The sequence below is a fragment of the Sander lucioperca genome, chromosome 6, assembly GCF_008315115.2.
Source record: "Sander lucioperca isolate FBNREF2018 chromosome 6, SLUC_FBN_1.2, whole genome shotgun sequence".
NCBI lineage: Eukaryota > Metazoa > Chordata > Actinopteri > Perciformes > Percidae > Sander > Sander lucioperca.
In genome coordinates this window covers 27,323,992-27,347,497 of record NC_050178.1, presented here as the reverse complement: position 1 = coordinate 27,347,497, position 23,506 = coordinate 27,323,992, and the positions used below count along the sequence as shown (strand labels likewise).

The 23,506-nt window shown below is 44.5% G+C and overlaps 1 protein-coding gene and 2 long non-coding RNA genes across 3 annotated transcripts in view; 1 reads left to right on the top strand and 2 right to left on the bottom strand.

Moving 5' to 3' along the window:
* Window positions 1-23,506, bottom strand: part of dag1 (dystroglycan 1) — a 58,517-nt gene that overhangs the window by 10,088 nt on the left and 24,923 nt on the right. The window contains exon 2 of the mRNA XM_031306552.2: window positions 15,776-16,510. Coding sequence (XP_031162412.2) covers window positions 15,776-16,195 — 420 coding nt within the window. The 5' untranslated portion in view covers window positions 16,196-16,510. The remainder of the gene's footprint in view (window positions 1-15,775; window positions 16,511-23,506) is intronic.
* On the bottom strand, window positions 15-13,444 carry LOC116054832. The gene is made up of 3 exons (XR_004106147.1): window positions 13,434-13,444; window positions 12,208-12,209; window positions 15-272 (listed from the first exon to the last, which is right to left on the bottom strand). It is a non-coding gene; the product is annotated as an uncharacterized LOC116054832 (long non-coding RNA).
* Window positions 10,096-23,437, top strand: LOC118495282. Its single transcript, XR_004897635.1, has 3 exons — window positions 10,096-10,106; window positions 18,522-18,527; window positions 23,098-23,437. It is a non-coding gene; the product is annotated as an uncharacterized LOC118495282 (long non-coding RNA).

Here is a 23,506-nt window from a genome sequence, read left to right as displayed (position 1 = left end):
TTGATTTGTAATTTAAGACTGCCATGGTGCTGAAAGCCTGCCAGGCTTCCAGCACCAGCACTCTGCTAGTGGGGGAGGGGCAGTGCATGGTCTGCACGTGAACTGGAGCATCTCCAGCAACACAGAGCTGCCTGTGGACACCTGTCTGTAAATAATTCCGGGAAAAAACTATCGGCGAATGCAGCAACCGCGTATCGGCCGATGCCGATACACGTAAAAACGCAAATATTGGCCCGATATATCGGCCAGCCGATAAAATCGGTCTATTACTACTTTTTGTTAAAGAGTAAGATCCTTTTTGTTTAACATAAAACAGCCCCGAAATCACCATCACCAAACCCACCAGACTCTATGTAAATAATCAGGACTTTTATCATTGTAAAATACACTTAATTCAAAGTGGACAGAAACTAAATAAAAAAAAAATCAAAAGCCGTCTTGGTTCATCTTTCCACAGTTCCAAAAATCACCACTCTGGTTTGGTTGAAATAAACTCTTAATTCACCCATTTACATGTGGAGATATGCTGGCTCTATACACGCTAAAAGTCCTGATTATTTACATGGAGTCTGGTGGAAATATGCTGGCTCTATACACGCTAAAAGTCCTGATTATTTACATGGAGTCTGGTGGAAATATGCTGGCTCTATACACTAAAAGTACAGTGTGAGTACCGCAGCAAACCGCATCCCTTTTGCCCCCTTCAACTCTGCCCGACTTAAAAGACTGTTAATTAAAACAAAGTCAGTGATAATCTCATCAAAGTTTAGGGGCTTGTTTGATCATCTTTTTCTCTCACTGACACACGTCAGCCGCAAAGCCGCCGTGACTATCGGCGCCATAAGCTCCAGCGATTGGGCGCCGGGTATTTGAAGTCTGTGCATGAGCGACAGGCACGAAACACTGGCGGACGTTATCACATATGACCGGCATCATTCTTATTTTACTCTGCATCGCTGCTGTCGCTGCCTCTGCCTCCTCAGCTGTTCTGCTTAGATTACACTCCTCCAGCAGAGAGGTTTGAAGACGCCACTTCAGCCCGGATAACACGTGAAAGGAAAGCAACAGATAAACAACAAAGAAACTGGAAACTGAACTGGTAAATTTCAGGGGGGGGGGGTTTCAACCTGGACCCTATTTGCGTATGTTTTTGTGTTTAAGTGACTGATGGGAACAACTATCTATATGGTTTAGGATCTCTACCAAAACCATACAACACATGTCTATTACCTTCAACTAACAATTACTTTCATAGTCGATTAATCGATTAGTTGTTTGGTTTATAAAATGTCAGAAAATGGTGAAAAACAATGGTTCTCAAAGTCCTAGTTCATGTCTTTAAACGTCTTGTTTTGTCCGAAACACAAAGATGTTCAGTTTAATATGATACATAAGAGAAAAAGAGCAGGAAATCTGCTCTTTTTGAGAGTCGTAAAACAGCATTTTTTGCCATTTTTGCATGAAAAAATTACTTTAACGATCAATCGATTAGGAAATAGATTATTTTCCAGTCGATGAATGGGCTAATCGTTGCAGCTCTAAATTGCAAATTGCGTCTGTCTGTCTGTCTGTCTGTGTGTGTCCGTCTGTCTGTGTCTCTCTTTCTGCCTGCCTGCCTGTTTGTCTCTCTCTCTGTCTGCCTCTCTGTCTGTCTGTCTGTCTCTCTGTCTCTGTCTGTCATGCACTCATCAGGACATACAGTATCTCCCAAAAGTGAGTACACCCCTCACATTTTAGTAAATATTTCATTATATCTTTTAATGAGACAACACTGAAGAAATTACACTTTGCTACAATATAAAGTATGAAGTGTACAGCTTGTATAACAGTGTAAATGTGCTGTCCCTCAAAATAACTCAACACACAGCCATTAATGTCTAAACTGCTGGCAACTAAAGTGAGTACACCCCTATGTTAAATTCCCATAGAGGCAGGCAGACTTTTATTTTTAACCTAGAGATTGGCATGGTTTTATGTTGGTTAGCCTAATAGCTGGTTTGATTTGCATTGAGAGATTTTATGGAAAGTACCCCATGCCAATCTCTAGGTACGGTGAAGGGTATGTGATGATGTGGGGGTACGGTGAAGGGTATGTGATGATGTGGGGGTACGGTGAAGGGTATGTGATGATGTGGGGTATGGTGAAGGGTATGTGATGATGTGGGGGCCAAGGGAACTTTCAGGATCAGGATGCATAGTATCCTGGATCCATGAAATAACTGGCCTTTCAAAATGAAAGTCTGCCTGCCTCTATGGGAATTTAACATAGGGGTGAACTGACTTTAGTTGCCAGCGGTTTAGACATTAATGGCTGTGAGTTGAGTTATTTTGAGGGGACAGCACATTTACACTGTTATACAAGCTGTACACTTAATACTCTACATTGTAGCAAAGTGAAATTTCTTCAGTGTTGTCCCATTAAAAAATATGACATATTTACTAAAATGTGAGGGGTGTACTCACTTTTGTGAGATACTGTAGTTATACTGCACTTTACTATGTACACCTCCACAAACACACGCGTCGTTATTATCCCCAAAGACGTGCAATCACAGAGCTCCTCTGAGGAGAGAAAGATAGGGGGGGAGAGAGAGAGAGAGAGAGAGAGAGAGAGAGAGAGAGAGAGAGAGAGAGGTCAAGATGGCCTAAATGTAGAGATTTTACCAGGAGGCGTTCGGGGAAGGAAAGCTGCTCATTGTTGCGGAAAGAGGAGAAGACGGAGAAAGGAGATCATTGTTACCGGGGAGACGGCTGACAGCTCGACAGATAAGACTCTTATTTTGAAGGAGGAGCCTGGGCCGCTGTGATATGATGACTGTAGGTGAAATGAAAGGGGGGGGGGGGTGTTCTCTCCCCCCCCTCCCACCCAAAAATAATCCTTAAAAAGAAGAATAAAATCGAACATCTGTGTTTTTTTACAACATACAAATGTATTAAACTGCCCTGTCCTTCCCTGCATGGAAGGAAGGACAGAGGACAAGAGGGAGGAAGTGATGGAAAGGGAGGGGGGAGAGATTAGGAGAGAATTATGGGAGGAAAGAGCAGGGGAAGTGAGAGGTACTGTAATGTGAGAGGGAATGTGTAAGAGTGAGAGTAAAGCAGAGGTTACATGCAGAGAGAGAGAGAGAGAGAGAGAGAGAGAGAGAGAGAGAGAGAGAGAGAGAGAGAGAGAGAGAGAGGGAATCGCTGGCATGGTCTGTGTTTCCAGTGGAAAATCTGAGTTTAGGAGGATGGAGGGATGGATGGAAGAGAGGGTGTGGGGAGCCGTTGGGTGGCCAGCAGGCAGGCGGATGTTTACGAGGGGAAATCCATCTTAAAGCCCATTTTCTACCGTTAAAAATTCATCCGTGGCCCCCGGGCCGCAGCAGCCACATTCACACTCCTTAACGGTGCAATCTAGGAACGGCAACGGGAGATATATGAGCAGCTCTGAAGAGTCAGCGTGCTCACACAGAAACAAACAACCGTGTGTTTTGAAAACGGGGAAACTTTGCGGATTTGAAAATGAGTTTTTGATTAGTGTAAATCTACATACTGTACAATCTGCAGCGTCAGCCACACTGTCCAACAATTACACACACAACTACACTGCAACATTCCTCTAAAACCAGCACACTGTCAGCGCTCCAATTAGTTCACCCTAACTACAGAAAACACTTCCTCCCTTTTTTCACCTCCAGTGCTATCTAGTCACGCAGATAGTTTTCATGTGTGTGTGATATTCACAGCATAGACAATATTACACATATCTAATAGGACAAGGGATATGGAACTACGTGCTGTACACAGTCCCTCCAGAAAGACGTGATTATGCGATCTCATAATTCAATGCATAATCAGCCAAAGTCCGCATATTTATGCGGGGGCCGCATTTTTCCAAATACGCCGCACTTTGCCGATTTCTGTGCAAAATATGCAGGACTTGCATGATTTCATAATCCCCGCATTTTCGTTGCAAAGAAGTCACATATATCTTAGCAGAAAGTTGAAAAATGTTTACTTCACACAAGAGCAGCCATTTTCCCCTGTTGCCATGGGAACGTTCTGAAGTGACGTAATTACGCGACGTGAACATCATCGAAAAGCTGCAAACCCCGCGATGAAGCCACGATGAAACCGCAGTTTTTGCGAGTTCCTGCAATTTCATCGCATAAAATTGCATAAACATCCCGCATATTCCATCGCATTTTTTAAGAAAACGTGCCGCATAATCAAGGATTTTTGCCCCAAACAATCACAAAAAAAAACATTTTTCTGGAAGGACTGTGTACACGTCGACGTTTCACTGGTGGGATTGTCCGATGTAAGTTATTGCCAAATTGCAGACATTTTGCTACCGTTAGCTCTGCTACGTTACACATAGAGCTGGTGCTAGCAGTGGGTTAAGCACAATAAGTCTTCCACAAAGCCAGGGAAGACACTGCAATCAAAACAACATGTTACATTATATTAGGGCTGGGCCATATGGAGAAAATCAAATATCATGATATTATACCAAATACCGCAATGTCGATACCGCAACAATATTGTAGTGTTGACTATTGGTGCTTTCACAAAATATTTACACAATGAGATTTTTGATAAATAATCATCAGTAATGTGGATATAATGACTAAGTGGGTAAAGGCAAATAATAGAACAGCTACAACAGTCTGGTAAGGTCAGAAAATGACATCACTTTACTGTAGAGCAGCCTTTAAAACCAGGAAAAGACAAAACTTATGCCATATTATGATATTACGATATCCAAAATCTAAAACGATATCTAGTCTCATATAACGATAGATATAATATCGATATATTGCCCAGCTCTACATTATATGTTATGTATGTGTCATAACTTCGACCTTTCACCCTGTTCTTCAATAATATTACCTGTCATGTAGTTATGGCATATTACCTACATATTAATTATGCTTTGATGGGTCCTCGAACGATAAAACCTTCAAACAGTCCTTCCAGAAAAATGTGAAGTTTTTTTGTGATTGTTTGGGGCAAAAATCCTTGATTATGCGTCATGTTTTCTTAAAAAATGCGATGGAATATGCGGGATATTTATGCAATTTTATGCGATGAAATTGCAGGAACTTGCAAAAACTGCGGTTCCATCGTGGCTTCATCGCGGGGTTTACAGCTTTTCGATGATGTTCACGTCGCGTAATTACATCACTTCATAACGTTCCCATGGCAACAGGGGAAAATGGCTACTCTTGTGTGAAGTAAACGGAACATTTTTCAACTTTCTGCTAAGATATATGGGACTTTTTTTGCAACGAAAATGCGGGGATTATGAAATCATGCAAGCCCCGCATATTTTGCGTGGAAATCGGCAATTTATGCGGCAAAAGTGCGGCGTATTTGAAAAAATGCGGCCCCCGCATAAATATGCAGACTTTGGTTGATTATGCATTGAATTATGAGATCACATAATCATGTTTTTCTGGAGGGACTGCTTCAAAGCATAATCCAAAACAAAAGCACATCAGTGGAACTGGAGTTACGAGATTTTCCGTTGGATAATGATGAAGTTGAATGGAGATTCCCAGAGATGAAATACGTTCCAGGAAAAACCGAGCGTGTCTATTAATAGGGCCGTGTTGTGGGACGGTCCGGTGTCGGACCTCCACGGCTGCATCAGGAAGACATTACAGTCACACATGAAGGACCGCTGCTCACACTGGAAGAGAGAGAGAGAGCAGACACAGATGTACGGACTCCTGATACACCGGGGAGAGAAAACTACTGTCTGTGGACGTGGGTGTTCTCCTTTAGGAGGTGTAGGCGCAGCACCAAGCACTTTTGGGCAGCGCCTGAGCCAGAATGAAGACTTTTTTTATTTCAGATGAAATGATTGTCGTTGGTCCCCAGTTTTGTCTTTAAGCTTTTGGAGTGTTATTTAATCATGATGTGCTCTAGTTTTGCCAACATTTTAGACACAGATATGGTGAAAATAATGGTCCAAAATGATGTGAAATTGTGTATTTCTAACACACACACACACACACAGTGGTAAGCTTGGTTGCCAAAAGCCTGCAACAACTCATAAAGCTCTCCCCCTTCCTCTTTCTGTGTCTCTCTACCTCTGTCTTTTGTAGCAGTTTACAACAACTAAAGGCTACAGAAGCTGCCCGTTGTTTGATTCCAGCTGTGTGTGTGAGAAGAGAAAGGTGTGTGTGTGTGTGTGTGTGTGTGTGTGTGTGTGTGTGTGTGTGAGAAGAGAAAGGTGAGCGTGAGAGTGTGCGTGTGTGTGTGTTGTTATGACAAGGACACTGGAAGGCCTCTGCAGCAGTCGGTCCAGGAGCAGTGTTGGCTCGGCAAACACAACGCTACCTCACTGGCTACCGCGCTACGCCGCACGAGGGGGGGGGAACTACAGCAGGGTGGAAACACAGTCCAGGGAGAGGGAGAGAGAGAATGAGGCAAAAGACTGACACACACACTCACACACACACACACACACACACACACACGTGCATATTTGAACGCCCCGAGAAAAAGCTGCTTTGTTGTCACTTTTCTAAACGATTTTGTCGGCTTTTGCCTTTTTTTTGTAGCTCTTTCACGTTGCTTGGAACAAAAACACTGAGTGCGAGCGTGTGTGTGTGTGTGTGTGTGTGTTATCTCCGTCTCAGCGTGTGGCACGTTTTCTGCCGCAGACTCTCAGCTTCAGCTCTGACTAATGCTGCAGCCACACACACACACACACACACACGCACACACACACACACACACGCACACAAATACACTGGTGTAAGATCAGTACTCGGTATCTGGCAGTAAGCAAGTTTTAGGTATCAGTATCGGGAAGGAAAAAATGGTATTGGACCACCTCTAATTGTGATTATTTATAGCATCAAATCATAACTGAAGTTATCTCAGGACACGTTATAGTTCGAGCAGGTCTAGTGCATCGTTTCCTCTTTACAGCAGCGATGAATAACAAACTACTCTCTGTCAAACTCCCCTAATAGTGTGTGTGTGTGTGTGTGTGTGTGTGTGCGCGCGCGTGTGTGTGATCTGTAATCACAGCGTGCAGCGTCTAAATATAATCTGCTACTGTAACCTTCACACGCCAAATATGGCTCGGCTCTCTGCGCCGGGCAAACCAATGAAACGCCGCGTTGCAACTCCACTTCCCCCTTTTGGATGACAACCAAGTATGTTGGGGCACACTAGAAAATGAGAATCCCATCAACAGCCACACATGTAAGAGTTTATTTACATGCTTTTATTTAAGAGCAAAAGTCTAATATTTTGACTGTATTCATGCATGTCTCACTTAGCCTTCTCACTTACAGTTTGGACCTCATAAAGCCCCAAAAAGTTGGCAACAAAGTTCCTTAGCCATCATAGAAAAAAGCACCAGAAAAGGTGGAAAAAAAGTAACAAAAATGCCAGAAAAAGTGACAAAATTGTCTACAAAAGCATCAAAAACGTTAGATAAAGTGTCAGCAACGTTGGAAAAAGTGACCAAAACACTGAAAAAGTGTCAAAAACATTAAAAAAGCGTCTCAAGCATCGAAAAAAAGCACGAAAAATGCCGAAAAGGGCGTCAAAAACGCCGGAATTTGGCCCTCGGGCCTTGAGTTTGACACGCGTGTGCTGGAGGATACCGGCCGGTCCAAAAATCCTATGGTTGCTCGGCAACAACAGAACACACAATATCACATTGCTTTCTGTACAACGGTGAACAAACGCAGAAAAATAGTGCGTCTGTCTCTGTCTATGTGTGTGTGTCTGTGTGTGTGCGTCTGTGTGTGTCTCTGTGTATGTGTGTCTCTGTGTGTGCGTGTGTGTCTCTGTGTGTGTGTCTCTGTGTGTGTGTCTCTGTGTGTGTGTCTCTGTGTGTGTGTGTGTGTGTGTGTGTGTGAGTGTGTGTGTGTGTGTGTGTGTGTGTGTGTGTGTGTGAGAGTGTGTGTCTCTGTGTGTGTGTGTCTCTCTCTCTCTCTCAGTCCAACAGTGGCTGCTTGGCAGTAATTATGTGTGCTAAAGGTCAAATGGAAATGACGCCCTGAAATCCAACCCTGACATGAAGGCATCACGGTGACTGAACAGCAGTGGGGGGAAGAAGTATTCAGATCCTTTACTGCAGTAAAAGTACTAACACCACACTGTAGAAAATACTCTGTCACCAGTTAAAGTCCTGCACTGAAAAAGTCCCTGAAGGTACTCAGGGACCTAAGAGAGATGTAAATGTACTTTGTTACATTCCAGCAGACTAAACCTCCTACTGTACATGGACAGAAAGTCTCAGAAGCTAGAAACTGAGAAAACTGAGAAAACGCCATATTATGAATGGATTTTATGGGAGCGTATAATTTGGGACGGATGCATGTTTAATTATATAGCAACATGGCCACGGCCGACCCGGTGCCAGGAAACCCATCGCAGCATGCTAGCGTACAGCTACGGTGACTCATATGTTCTGGTGTGTCTCTGTGTGTGTGTGTGTGTGTGTGTGTGTGTGTGTGTGTGTCTCTGTCTCTCTGTGTGTGTGTGTCTCTGTGTGTCTCTGTGTGTGTGTGTGTGTGTGCGCGCGCACTCTCGTAATAGTTTTCCACTGCTGGCCTGCCAGCTTACAGCGATGGAGCTACAGGGTGAGTCTCTCTCTCTCTCTCTCTCTCTCTCTCTCTGTATCTCTCTCTCTCTCTCTCTGTATCTCTCTCTCTCTCTCTCTCTCTCTCTCTGTATCTCTGTCTCTCTCTGTCTCTCTCTGTATCTCTGTCTCTCTCTGTCTCTCTCTGTATCTCTGTCTCTCTCTGTCTCTCTCTGTCTCTCTCTGTATCTCTGTCTCTTTGTCTCTCTGTATCTCTGTCTCTCTCTGTCTCTCTCTCAAGCAAACACTTTCATTAAAGAGGACAGCTGAGAGAATCTGAATTAAAAGATATGAAAAGGGTTTTGCCAGCTAGACTGCAGAGCAGGGTCCAAAATAAGCTCCACCCACCAGCCAAAATGCTGGTAAAAATATGCACGTGGCTGCTAGATTTGCTTCACTCACCAGCACCCCAAAAAAACCAATGGTAATCTATGGAGTGGCTGAGTAAGATTTGAACATTCACTAGCCATTCAGTGGATGTGGCTGGTGGACATGGACATGTTCATTTTGAACCCTGCTGCAGAGCAAATGGAACGAGAGAAAGAACACGATGACGGCTGTGGGTTTTAAAGCCCGTCAAAAAGATAAAGGGAGGGGAAATAATTGTTGCACGTGCAGAAAAAATGCTTTTGTTGCAAGCTTATCTGCAGTTAAAGGACAGAGAGAGAGAGAGAGAGAGTGCCGATGTGGAAGAGAAAGTAAGAAACTACAGTGAAAGATGGGAGGAGAGAGAGAGAGAGACAGAAGATAGCAGAGGAGGAGGCGATAATGGATTGAGAGGAGAGGAAAGGACTCAGCAGGGAGGAGGAGAGAAAGTTAGTTTTCCCACCAAAATGCCCCTGGGGGGAACGGCCCTTTACAACAGCAAGCTACTGTCTCCATTCATCAAGAGGGAACGACTCAAACAGCTAGTCTCTCACACACACACACACACACACACACACACACACACGGGAAAGCGTGTCCAAACTTTTGAATTGTACTGTAAATTGTAGAATAGATGTAGACTCTGTTTACAGCAACACATTCCCATTTGTGTGTTTATGACATTATTCTTTTGCACACACACACACACACACACACACACACACACACAGCTGGACTCTTTCCTATTACTTCGAGAACCAAAGGTACAGAAGGATTTGCCAACGTTGGTTGTTTCCTGGAATGAAAAAGAGAGGAGAAAAAAGAAATGGAGCTCGCCTGCCAGCCAGCCCATCGGCCAATCAGCTAATTACGTTGGTAATTGCGGTAATGAGGCGGCGGAGAGTACTCATCTGTTGTGCCCAGAAGCCCCCGTTGTTGCGACCACTTCCATTACTAACAGTCGGCGATACAAACACCGCACTGCAGCACGTGCACGCACGCCGCGCTGAAACATCACGCCGCTGTCGGAAGAAGTATTCCCATCCTTTACTTCAGTAAAAGTACTAGCACTAGGGGTGCTTAGTAACAGTACTAAGTACTAACAAGTTGAAGTCAAACCATCCAACCATCCAGAAAGAAACCCGTATTTTTTTAATATAGAAACTTTGAAAATGGGTCAAATTTAACCCAAGGACAACACAAGGGTTAAGCCTCCCTCTCCTCCTCTGAGGCTGATGTGCCCCCCGGCTGAGAATCCACAGCTCTACGCCGTCTGAATGGATAATCGGGGGTGTTGGTGTATTCTCTGACGGAGGCTCAGGCCACTCAGCGAAAGGTGAACAGGCAGGCAGGCTGTCACGGAGCTGGAGCCCTCTCAAACTCTGGCCAATTTTCATAAGAAAAGACCATTAGTATGAGTGCAACGCCAAGCACAGAAATTGATTTGGCCTTTTGCTCCACAACCTTGAGCGCAGACCTTACAAATACCGGGGGGGGGGAGTTACTCACATCAAATATAAAGAGGAGGGGAAGGACGGCGGATGCAAGGGGAAAGGGTTGAAAATTTGTAATAGAGGAAAGAGCAGGAGTGCAGGGGAAGGGGAATTAGAAACGGAGAGGAAGTAAACAAACTGTGTGAAGTTGTAGATACGGAGCTGACAGTCAGAACAGAGGAGGAGGAAGGAGGAAGAGGAGGAGGAAGGAGGTGTCGAGGCTTTCCTTAGTACAGTTCCGCAGAACTGTAGCTGTGTCCCAAACCGTTCCCTCACTCACTGTTCCCTGTATGTTAATTAAATAGTGAACTATATCGGGAACGACCAAACCAGATTTCAGACACTGAAAACATCGTAGCGTCATCGTAGAGGCGTCATGTAAACAAACTGAAATTAAAATACTTCTAATACGTCCCTGAAACAAACCGAGCACCCAAGAGGATATTAAAGGTTGTATATTATATGTATATATATATATATGTTGCATGTTAAATTTCCACTGTTTAGAAAGTCCGCTCCGTTTTTACTTTTCAGTTTCCGCTGGTCCTTCTGCTTCTCCTTTCTCCTCCGGGAAAACACGGCAGCGTTGCATCGTGGTATACGGGAGTAAAATGTAGGGTACGTCGTATGTACGCTCAGATTAGCAGTGCATTGTGGGTATTCTATAGTGGACTATATAGTGAATGAAACTAACCGCAGAGAATTGGAACACCACTACAAAATGCCGAACATACTATATAGGGAACTATTTCCGTGACAGGGAACGGTTTCCAACACAGTTTATTATTTATTTATTTATTTTATTTTATTTTATTTTATTAGAGATGCACCGAATCCAGATTTTTGGGGTTCGGCCGAATACCGAATCCACTGGTTAAGATTCCTCCCAGTTTTTAGCAGTGACTGTCCTTCCTTTGCCGTACCTGAAGTTGCTGCATTCTGGCTGCTGTCTGTAGATTCCTTCATGCACAACTCGTATTCTTTCGGATGTTTCATACCAGATGTTGTAACAGCGGTGATGTTGTGTATAGTTTAGGGTCCTCGCCACCACCAGACTAATCAGCATTGCAGATTGAACATGTAGCTGGACTTGAATGGCCTTCTTTTGACTGAAAGCACTGCCAAACTACACTTTTTCTGCTACAGAGTTCCATTTTCACTTTCTCACAGCCTACTGCACTGAACGCTCCACCTACGCGTAGGGTTCGGTTCGGCAGAAAGCCAACCCCGTCAAAAAGCCCAATATTCAGCCGGATCTGAAGCAGAATCCTGGATTCGGTGCATCCCTACAGTTTATGTATGGATCACACTGTTTAGATATATTTATTAATAGCACTACAAGCAGTGTTGCTGGATGAAGATTATGTTTCCAAGCCAAACACACACAAAACCGCCCAAATTTCTTGACTCGCTAGCTGGCTAGTTACTTTACAAACTGGAACTGTGAATTTAAAGCCCTGAACACAACCGTGTTTTATTTCGGGGATAAGCCAGGCGGGCTGACCCGTTGGGCCGGGGATCAACTGTCAGAAGAAATATGCATCATATCCCTTTTAATTTTCCCCGACAGAACACACAAGGCACCGGTAGGGCGCCGCCGCGAGCCGCGTCAAGTCAGCCGAGCGTCTGCAAACAGCCCCGTTCAGTCAACTGTAAACTGCATGAAAAAACATTAAGACTAATGAAAAATTCATACCCCGGAATTAAATCTACCGTTTGGAAACGCACCAAATAAAACTAAAGTATTAAGACGTCTTTGAATCCTTTCCCTCCGTTCCTTTTCAAACATGTATTTCTGCCAACAGAGCCAAGCCGCCGCGCGTGTGTGCAGGTTTTATTCGGGGGGGTGGTGCGAGTATGTTTTCATGCTGCTCTCCGCCGGGGGAACTTGATTGATATGATCTGATGTGATTTGACAGGAGCGAAAGAAAGGAGCAAGGGAGGGGTGGGTGTGGAGGGAGAGATAGGACTTAAAAGCAAAGGATGGAGGAAAGGGGGGGGGGGGGGTGCGATAGGATATGAAAGGCTGGAATGTGATGGACGGAGATAAAGGGGGAGGAGAGAACATAGGGGGTTTAAAAAGGGAACTGAAGGATGGAGGAAGGGAGAGAAGACGGGATTAAAGGGTAACTTTATTTATATATTTTTATCAACCTGGACCCTATTTACCCATATCTTTTGTTGTGTCTAAGGGTCAGATGGGAGCAACTCTTTGAAATTGCTCCAGTATTAAGCGATAAAAACAAGCTGCAATGTAACGTTAATGCTTTTGAAGCTTAATTTGGCCGTCACTAGTTACTGGGCAATTATTCAGCGCCAGTCAGCGTCCACTAAAAGTTCTGTTGTTGCTGCTGACAGACTCAGATTATTATTCTAAGTGTCTGACAACATTATGAAAGGATCCCTACAGAGATAGACCTTTTAGTTAAAGAGGAAGATCCTTTTAGTTTAACATGAAACAGCCCCGAAATCACCATCACCAAACTACACCAGACTCCATGTAAATAATCAGTACTTTTAGCATCGTAAAACACACTTCATTCAAAGTGGACAGAAACTAAATAAAACTATCAAAAGCCGTCTTGGTTCATCTTTCCACTGTTCCAACAATCACCACTCTGAAATAAACCCTTAATTCACCCATTTACATGTGGAAATATGCTGGCTCTATACACGCTAAAAGTCCTGATTATTTACATGGAGTCTGGTGGGTTTGGTGATGGTGATTTCAGGGCTGTTTCATGTTAAACTAAAAGGATCTCACTCTTTAACTAAAAGGTCTATCTCTGTAGGGATCCTTTCATAATGTTGTCAGACACATAATAATCTGAGTCTGTCAGCAGCAACAACAGAACTTTTAGTGGACGCTAACTGACGCTGAACATCAGTCCTGTAGGGTTACATTACAGCACGGTTCATGGCTGCTGGTTACAGCATTCTCACTCAACACTGGACCAGTTTCAAAGATTGTTTTTCACATGAGTCACTTAGACATCAGTACATGGGAAGATAGGGTCCAGGTTGAAAAAAACAACGAAATGACTATACCCTTTAACGGTGTAATGAAGACAAAAGGAGAAGAAAGAAGGGATGGATAGACAGCAAGGTAAGAGAGATGAATGGTTAGAGATGGAGAGGATGCAATGAAGACCAGGGACAGGAAGGAAGGAAGGAAGAGAGGGAGTGTACAATATTAAAGGTTTAGCCTGAAGGAGAGAGAAGGAAAGTGTGTCTGGAACAAAAGGAGGGGTGGAGGATGAGTTAAATTGTCCTAGCTGAAGGTAAAGTCTGAGAGTTTTGTAGGGAGGAGAGGAAGATAACTGCCAGTAAAAGGAAGAGAAGGGAGGATGAGGATGAATAGTAGAGAGAGAGAGAGAGAGAGAGAGAGAGAGAGAGAGAGAGAGAGAGAGAAGAAAAAATAGAAGCAAAGAGAGAGAGTTAGAGGAGAGGGAGGGTAATGCTACTAAAGCCTCCGATTCAGATATGAGGCTCCATATATTAGAGGAAATTGGCCATCGTGGAAAATGCAGCGCAATTAAAAAAAGGCTATATTGCTCCAAATGGCTTTAAACGTGTGCGTTGCCTCGGGGCAGCTTCTGAGCAATGGCACACCAGGGACATATCTTTAGGGGAATGGCTCCTTTATGATTGTTCTCAGAGTTCATCTGGAGTCAACACCCCCCCCACAAACACTCGTTCATCTACCTGTGACTGAACGTACATGTTTATGAATGTGTCATCAGCATAGACTGTAAATATAATGGATGAAGCTGCCTCTGTCTGAAACTTAATGCCCACGCTGAGGCGCCTTAAAGATGCATTCTCTCCAGGGCTGCACGATATGAGGAAAATATGCAATATGCGATAATGTGGTTGAATATCGCGATAACGACATTCCTTGTGATAAACAAACAGATATTAAAGTGTTCTCAGTTCTGCATTTTTTGCTGCTTTCAGCAACAAATTGCTGGTTGTAGTTAGAACAAACGAAAGGAAATCATTTCCAACATTTAATTGAACAATTTATACATCGAAGTGAATATAACAGCCAGCACTAAAACAAGAGTTTACATTTTAACGTGCCGTTTTTCTGCTGATATTTTCTTTCAACTGACACAGAAAGTGTCTTTCCCGATATGTATATTGTGCCACTTAATATCGCGATGACGATAACAAAACGGTATATTGTGCAGCCCTAATTCTCTCTAATTTCCAGCAGGAAAACTTAACTGCATGGCGTCTCCGTTTTTATTTGGGCTCCCATGGTAACAGGTTAGAGCTTGCACACTGCCTGCGTGACACGCATGTCTCAGAAAACGCGTGCATGCTAGAAATAGGACCGACGCCTATTTTTCACGCCACACGCAAGCGTGTTGGAAGCATTTCCAGGCAAAATAGAATGTCAATACATTAAGAAATATTCTGTAGCCTATTTTGCCGTGAATACTGCCGACATTGTCTCTGCTGTAATCAGATCAGAATATATTTATGTTTATGTTGATGGGAAACATCCATGTGTCCAGACAAGGCTAGCAGCAGCAGCGCCGCGTCAGACACCTTTCTGGTGGAAAGACATAGAAAACGCCACGCAGCCGCCACGCAACTGACACGCAACAGAAACGCCACGCTCACGCCACGCAGCCAGTGTGCAGGAGGCCTTAGACTTCATGGCTGATAATCAGAATCCTTATGGAGAACATCAATGGCCTTTTTACTTCCAGAGACACACTGTTGAGCTCTATACAGTCCCTCCAGAAAAACGTGATTATACGATCGCATAATTCAATGCATAATCAGCCAAAGCCTGCATATTTATGCGGGGGCCGCATTTTTTCAAATACGCCACACTTTCGCCGCATAAATTGCCGATTTCCGCGCAAAATATGCGGGGCTTGCATGATTTCATAATCCCCGCATTTTCGTTGCAAAAAAGTCCCATATATCTTAGCAGAAAGATGAAAAATGTTGCGTTTACTTCACACAAGAGCAGCCGTTTTCCCCTGTTGCCATGGGAACGTTATGAAGTGACGTAATTACATGACGTGAACATCATCGAAAAGCTGCAAACCCCGCGATGAAGCCACGATGGAACCACAGCTTTTTGCAAGTTCCCGCAATTTCATCGCATAAAATTGCATAAATATCCCGCATATTCCATCGCATTTTTTAAGAAAACGTGCTGCATAATCAAGGATTTTTACCCACAACAATCACAAAAAAACTCCGGATTTTTCTGGAAGGACTGTGTATAAACAGGGTTAATGTGGAAGCTACGGACGGACAGATGACCTGAGGAAGAGAGAGTGATGCTGGGACTCACCTTGACAATATCCCCCAGGTAAACATCCTCCATCTTGTTTGGCACCGTCATCTGGAAGATCCGACCCACTACCGCCGAGGAGTCTGGGAAGGCGGTGGGGGCTCCGGCGGCCGTGTTTTGCTGAGCGGCCGCGGCGGCGCTGGAGCTCTCGCCGGCCTCCAGCGCGCGGATCCTCTCCGCCACTTCCTGGAAGTCCTGAAGCAGCGACGAGTGCATGGAGGCCTCCAGCTCGCTCCTTCTTTCCCCGCCGCCTACGTCGGCCAGGACGTCGATCTCCACGTCGGCGCCGACCGCCAACGGAGGGAGCCAGCACGCCACGGCCACGAGCAGGCCGAGCAGCACGCCTCTAGTCCTGGGGAGTCTCACGTCCAGGCCCCTGCTCGCCCCGCCGGCGCTGCCCAAACTCAGTTTACCGTGCATTCTCTTTCCCCTTCTGTCACTGACGCAGAAAATAAAATAAAAAGAAGGGAGGATGTCCAAGTGGGAGGGGTGGGGGGGGACTTAGGGGGGAGCATGCACCCCCGACAAATCCAGAGCAAATCCCTCCTTTTTAAATCTCCCTCCCTCCGTGTCCTTCTTGGCTAGAATCTTCCCTCCTTCTTCTGTTCCTCCGTCTCCTATGTCCTCTTCACCCACCTCTCTTTTTTGGGCTCTATTCTTCCTCTTCCCCCCCCCTCGGCCTTTTGTCCTCACCCCCCTCAGAGGTTTTGGAGTCCCATTGTGTGCCTTTGAGATCTGTAAGGAGACAAAGACAAACGGACGCCGTGGTTAGTTACGGAGCGGAGGAAAACATCCAGCTTCTTAACAGCAGCGGTTCTTTACTGCAGTAAAAGTACTACTACCACAAAGTAAACATACTCTGTTACAAGTTAAAGTCCTGCAGTGAAAATCTTCCTTCAGGAAAAGTATGTATGATGAAAGATGTATCATCAGGTGTGTGTGTGTGTGTGTGTGTGTGTGTGTGTGTGTGTGTGTGTGTGTGTGTGTGTGTATGTGTGTGTGAGTCTGTGTGTGTGTGTGTGTGTGTGTGTATGTGTGTGTGTGTAGGAATCTTAACTTGTAAAGTAACTAGTAACTAAAGCTGTAACAGAGTAATGTAGTGGAGTAAAAAGTCCAATATTTCTCTCTGAAATGTAGCGGAGTAGAAGTAGAAAGTGGCATGAAAAGAAAAGACTCAAGTAAAGTACCTCAACATTTGGTACTTAAGTACATTACTGAAGTACATGTACTTAGTTACACCCCAGCACTGCTAACCACTCGATACTCAGTCTCTAAAAGTGCCTGGCACTGCATCAAAAGTCAATCCCCGCCTCTTTAAACGGATTCCTGCCACACAAATCTCATTGTCGATAGAAATCCATCATCAAGGGGTGTTAGGTGGGGGATAATATCATCAATGCTGTGGAGTAATCTGATTAGTTCTTACAACAGCTCTCTCTCTCTCTCTCACTCTCTCTGTCTCTCTTTCTCTCTCACATCTACGGCTGCAACTAACGATTATTTTCTGGATCAGTTGTTGTGTTTGGTCTCTAAAATGTGAGAGAGACAGAGAGAGAGAGACAGAGACAGAGAGAGAGACAGAGAGAGAGAGACAGAGACAGAGAGAGAGAGACAGAGAGAGAGAGACAGAGAGAGAGAGACAGAGACAGAGAGAGAGAGACAGGGAGAGAGAGACAGACAGAGAGAGAGACAGAGAGAGAGAGACAGAGACAGAGAGAGAGACAGAGAGAGAGAGACAGATGGAGAGTGAAGGTGATATACGGTGGGACTTTGGCTTAGTGAACCAGTCAAAGCTTTCTTGGAAACGCTAATGAATGCATGCCTTCTCTATTGTGAGAGGGGTCAAACTGAGTGTGTGTGTGTGTGTGTGTGTGTGTGTGTGTGTGTGTGTGTGTATGTCCATTGTCAGTGTGAAGGACTGAACTCAGGGGTTTGTTATTCATGCAGCTCTTTCATGGAGGAGAGGATCCCCTCCTGTGCAAGTGTGTGTGTGTGTGTGTGTGTGTGTGTGTGTGTGTCTGTGTGTGTGTCTGTGTATGTGTATCTGCGTCTGTGTGTGTATGTGTGTGTGTGTGTTTGTCAAACACTTTTGTCGTTTTTCCCAGCGATTTTGTGTGCGTGTGTGTGTGCGTGTGTATGTGTGTGTGTGTGTGTGTGTGTGTGAAATGATTTCCCCTGTGGGTTTTCTTTGAAGAGAATGAGATAGACAGAAAGCAGAAGAAAAGAAGAAAGAGAGAGGGGAAAGTGAGCCCCCCCGCTGTGACTCCATTCAGGCCCCGGAGCAGATTCCCTCCCTCCGGAGGAAGTGAAATCACGGCAGGTATCCCCCGGCAACAACAACAACAACAACAGCAGGTAACTCTGCCCCGACTCAAAGACTCGTGGTCGGGACAGAGCGCTGGATTTTAACCCCGAGTGGCGCTGCGTGTGGTTTCATCCCAAACACGCTGCTCTGGCGTTCTTCTCTATAACGCTTGACGGCATTTTTTAACCTTTTTATCTTCGTTGGAAGTCGAGATGTTAACACTCTGAATGGAGCTTTTCATTGACGCCATCTTGGAGTCGTTTCTGCACACTATTTGGAGCAACGCCGAAGTTTTATTTAATTTAATTTTATACTACCCAGTGGGGAAATTACAATTTACATTCTGTTTTGTTAGAAATCACTACACACAGGCCTGAAATACACACTCAGGACCTATTCATGCACAAATGGAGAGATGTCAGAGTGAGCGGGCTTTTTTAGAAAAATGTTTAAAAAATGCCCCAAGAATTGTGGAGCGGGCGCACATGTACATAGGTTTGTGCCTCAACGCAGAGGTCCAGGGTTTGAGTCCGACCTGGTCTTCCCTCCCTCTCTCTCTCTCTCTCTCTCCCCTTTCTCACCTAGCTGTCCTGTCAAATGAAAGGCGGAAAAGCCCCCCAAAAAAATGATATAATAAAAAAAATAAATGCCCCCAAAAAAACTCAACGTCAAAAACCTCCAAAAAATATAACTCAAATAAATTACAACCATAACGTCGAAATTGAAAAAAGGCGACAAAAATGTTTCAAAAATGCCCCAAAAACTCTTATAAAGGCAACAAAAAAAATGTCAACAATCTCCAAAAAAAAGAGAACTCAAACAAATAACAAAAACGTATAAATGTCCTAAAAAAACTCTGAAATAATTGCCTAAAAAAATTGAAAAAAACGCAACAAAAATGTTTAAAAAATGCCCCAAAAAACTCTGAAAAAAACGTCAAAAATCTCAAAAAAAAAAATGACAACAAAAACGTCAGTGTCCAAAAAAAACCCTCTGAAATAATTGCCAAAAAAAAACCCAGAAAAAGGCGACAACAATGTAAAACTAGAACTGCAAGCAGTTATGACGGGGCCCAAGCCACCCACGCCAGTTGCCCCCGAGCGCGCGTAAGCGGAACCCGAAGCCGGGCGGCGGGGAGGCAAACGTCGCGAAATATCGAGAGGCGCGACGCCTGCGGTACGTCGCCGTTGGAAACGTAGCGGTCAACAGTTCACCTCCACGCTTATACGGACTACCTTTAAGTATTCTCTACAATAAACAAACTTCTTAACCCCCCTGACCGCAGGGTACAGCAGAGAGAAATGAGAGTGACCGAGAGGGTGGAGGGGGGAGGCAGGTGTGGTGGTTGAAGGAGCAGGGGGAGGTGGTCAAGTTGTTGCAAATGGCGTCATAGGCGCCGATTTATGTTTTCCTCCGTGGGTGCTTCGTGGGAAATTAAGCATCAATGCCACCTACATAACCAATCAAACTATGACAGATGCTCCACTTAGCACCAACTGCAATGTTTAATTGCACGGTATCGCCGCCTATGAATGGTGTAGATTTTGGATTGAAAAAGTGAGAAAAAAGAGTTGCATTTGTCCACTGTGAAGGTAGTAGAAACTTTGTCAGGTGGGTTAAGAAGTTTGTTTATTGTAAAAAACCAAAGGAGCACACAAAAGTAAAAACCAAAACCTAACGGTAAGAGGCAAACATCAGTAAATATTGACAAGTGTGAGCTGCAAGGTCTGTGGTACATTTCCATTGCAAATATCCCATTAACATTGAGTAAAAGGGCCAAAACTCGTCTACGTTGATTATTGCGTCCCCTAATGGCCAATCTTCGCCAAATTTGGTACAGAGCCTCAGAGCGGCATGCCAAACCAGCACCAGAAGTTTCGTGGTGATTGCTTTTACCGTGACAGAGATATCGCATATGCAAATTTTCCATTTAAATGCATTGAGTTATTGGCCAAAACAAATAAACGTTGCTTATAGCGCCCCCTAAAGGCCGATCTTTGCCAAATTTGGTACAGAGCATGATAGTGGCATGATGAACAATGATTCCGAGTTCCTTGCTGATAACATTTAATTTGGCCGAGATATGATATGATATGTTTGTGCTAGCTAGCTATGAAAATGTGTTTGGTCGTCAAATGCGCATACTTTAACGTAGCAAAATTTCTTGAGTAACTTTTGGTCAAGTCCATCTGGAGATGCTACCTACCAGGTTTCGAGCTGATCCGTCGCACGGCCTAGGACGAGTTTGAAAAAGTTGGTTTTGCGCATTGTGCGATATTGCGAAAAAGATTTTAAGCAAAAATGGGCGTGGCCTATATCATGTGATTCAGCTTGATTCAACGAACACGTGGATGTATGGGTTTCTAATGTGGGATGTGTAATGTGGGAGTTAAAGGCAAAAAACCATTATAGTGCCACCTAGTGGTCCACATGTGTAATTTTTGGTAGGTGTGGTCCATGACCCATTGTCTATCTACCCTGTAAATTTAAAGTTGTTCACATTAGTGTAAGTGGTGAATCTAGACTTGGGTCCCATTGGCCACGCCCACTTTGACCCCTCAGTACGCAACTCTAGACATGGCCTCAGGAGTGTCCCTAGATGGTACCCATCAAATTTTGTAAAAATCAAATGAGCCGTTCATGAGATATAAACTTTTTGTACTTGTAGGGCCCCCTAGTGACCAATTTTCGTAAAACGCGTGGGGGACCTCCAGAGGGTCATGTCAAACAAGAATCTAAAGTTTGGCGTTGATAGCATGTATTTTGGCTGAGATATGGCAAAGTCGGTGTTTTCATAGTTAGCTACACAAATTTGTTTGTGCGTAATATGCGCAATTTTTATCCTATAAAAATTCTTTTCATTAACTTTTTGTCAGGTCGGTCTGGAGATGCTACGGTCCAAGTTTCGTGCAGATCGGTCGCACGGTCTAGGAGGAGTTCGAAAAAGTAGGTTTTTGATAAATCGCGATTTTTCACGCATAAAAGTCTAGGCGGAAATGGGCGTGGCCTATATCACGTGATTCAGTTGGATCCAGGGAACACGTGGATATATGGTTTTTAAATGTGAGGTGTACGGTGTGGGAGTTATAGGGCCAAACGCGTTTTTTCTGCTATAGCGCCACCTAGTGGTGGAAGTGGGTCAATTTTTGCGCCTGAGGTCCTTGCGGAGTTTCGGACCAGTCCTGAAAACAGCAACCCCCCACCATGTACGGTTTAGGCTGTAGTCGGAGTTTTAGGCGGAGAAGAATAATAATGAAGAGGAAAAATCAGTAGAAAAACAATAGGGTTCTACAGCCCTGCTGTATGAACGGCATAGCTTTGCTATTGCCCGTTCTTACAGACTCGGGCTTGGACCCCTAAAAAAAAAAAAATGTTTTCTGTCCCCTTAAAAAGGGTAACTGTGCGAGTGAAGAGACACCGAGTGAGTCGCGGACCTCTCAGTTTGGTGATGACGGTGTCGGACACGTTGTCCGCGGTGTCCAGAGCGGCGACGATGGCGGAGGCGTAGAAGGAGAAGATCACTCGGAGCTGGGAGCAACTACAAGCCAAGTGGCGTGTATGTGTACGCCCGCTGTATACAGCGTAGACATCCACGCAGATAGCTCAAAATGCGTCCAGATAACACGCCGCTTGGCTTTAGGAAGTGGGCGTGTATGTTTACGCGAAGTCATGATGTCCCGTTGGTTTTTTGAAAACATTTTGTGGCGTTTTTCACAGCTTTTTGTTTAACTTATGTAGATGCTTTTTAAAAAAAAACACTTTTGGACGTTTATTTACGCTGTTTTTGGACACTTTTTAAAAAAATGCTTTTGACCCTTTTTTAGATTTTAAACTAATCTGGTGTCAGTGTGTTAAATGTGAATATGTTCTGGTCTCTTCTCTCCTCTGGGACAGGAAACTCAAGATCTTTGAGTTGTGGACTAAACAAGACATTTGAGGACGTCATCTTGGACTTTTTTGAGATAGAACTACTCATCCATTCATCCAGAAAATAATCCAGCCATTAATCTACAGTTTCAACAAGCCCGTTCAAAAGTAACGGGATAAATCCTTCCTATTTGCCCTTATTGCTCTGTCGGTTTCTCTTTCCTTCACTGCTTCTGTCTCTCCGGATGTCTTTTAGTTTGTCTCTTTGTCTTTTCAACCCTGTCCGTCTTCCACAGGGTTTACGCCACACCTTCTCTCTCAACTCTGTAAAACCTTCAGAACACAGCTCGTCTATTCATCTGGTAACAACAGGGCTGATGATGGGGGGGGGCGCCGACTAAATGAGGCGCTGCCAACGCAGAGAACGAGGGAGACAAAAGACGGAGACAGAGAGAGACAGAGACAGACAGACAGAGAGTGTGTGTGTGTGTGTGTGTGTGTGTATATATGTGTGTGTGTGTGTGTGTGTGTGTGTGTGTGTGTGTGTGTGTGTGTGTGTGCTGAAACTAGTTCACCGGGTGCCATGGTGACACCTTTGTTCCGAACAAGCATTTAAGGGTGTCTGTGTGACTCTCTCTTCCTATTGGCCGAAGCCTCTCGGCGCCCTGCAGTGACTTCAGCAGAGAGCGCTGAGATTTATGACGACTGGAGGGACGATTGTCCCGAAGACTTTCCCACATGTTGATCACATTTTGGGGCGGTGTGGTCAGGAGAGGATGGGGCGGGGATGTTTGCATTTGACGAGTCAAGAACACGGGGAACCTTCCAAGTGGAACCACTTTTAACCCTCGTGTTGTCTTCCCGTCGACCGTGCAACTTTGGGGTTTTTTTTTTTCTACACAATTCTCGGCGTTTTTGTCAATTTTTTACAAATTTGTTGTCGCTTTTTCCGACGTTTTTTTAATTATGATTTTCTCACTTTTTTCCAATTTTTGGTCACTTTTTTAAACAAGTTTTTGTCACCTTTGGCGATGTTTTTAATGGGTTTTTTGTCACTTTTTTCAGCGTTTAAAAAAAGTTGATTTTTTTTCCTGCGTTTTTGTCACTTTTCCCAACATTTGTCACTTTTTTCAACGTTCTTTCGTCATAGCTCTGATATAGAAAGGTTTTGTAAACGGGTCAGATATGATCCGAGGACACCAGGAGGATTAATGAGCTTCAGCATTGGCTTCACTTCTCAGACACGGAAACTTTGTCCTTTATTTTTATTTTTTAACAGTCTGTGCCAAGGACGGACAGACACAGAGAGGACATCCTGAAACGCCACTCAGCGGCCAATCACAGGACAGGAATCTCCACACGGGAGCCAACCAGAGACATCTCGTCAAGGACGAAAACATCGGCACGTCAGTGTCCACTCCTCTGTTCTCGCTTTCTTTGCTCTCTCTTCCAGTCCCCCCAAAGTCTCAGCTGATGCCTCTATTATTAACCCAGACGGGACCAGAAACGGGGGGGGAGGGGGGGGCGGGCGGGAGAGAGAGTTTCTAAATCGGTCACAT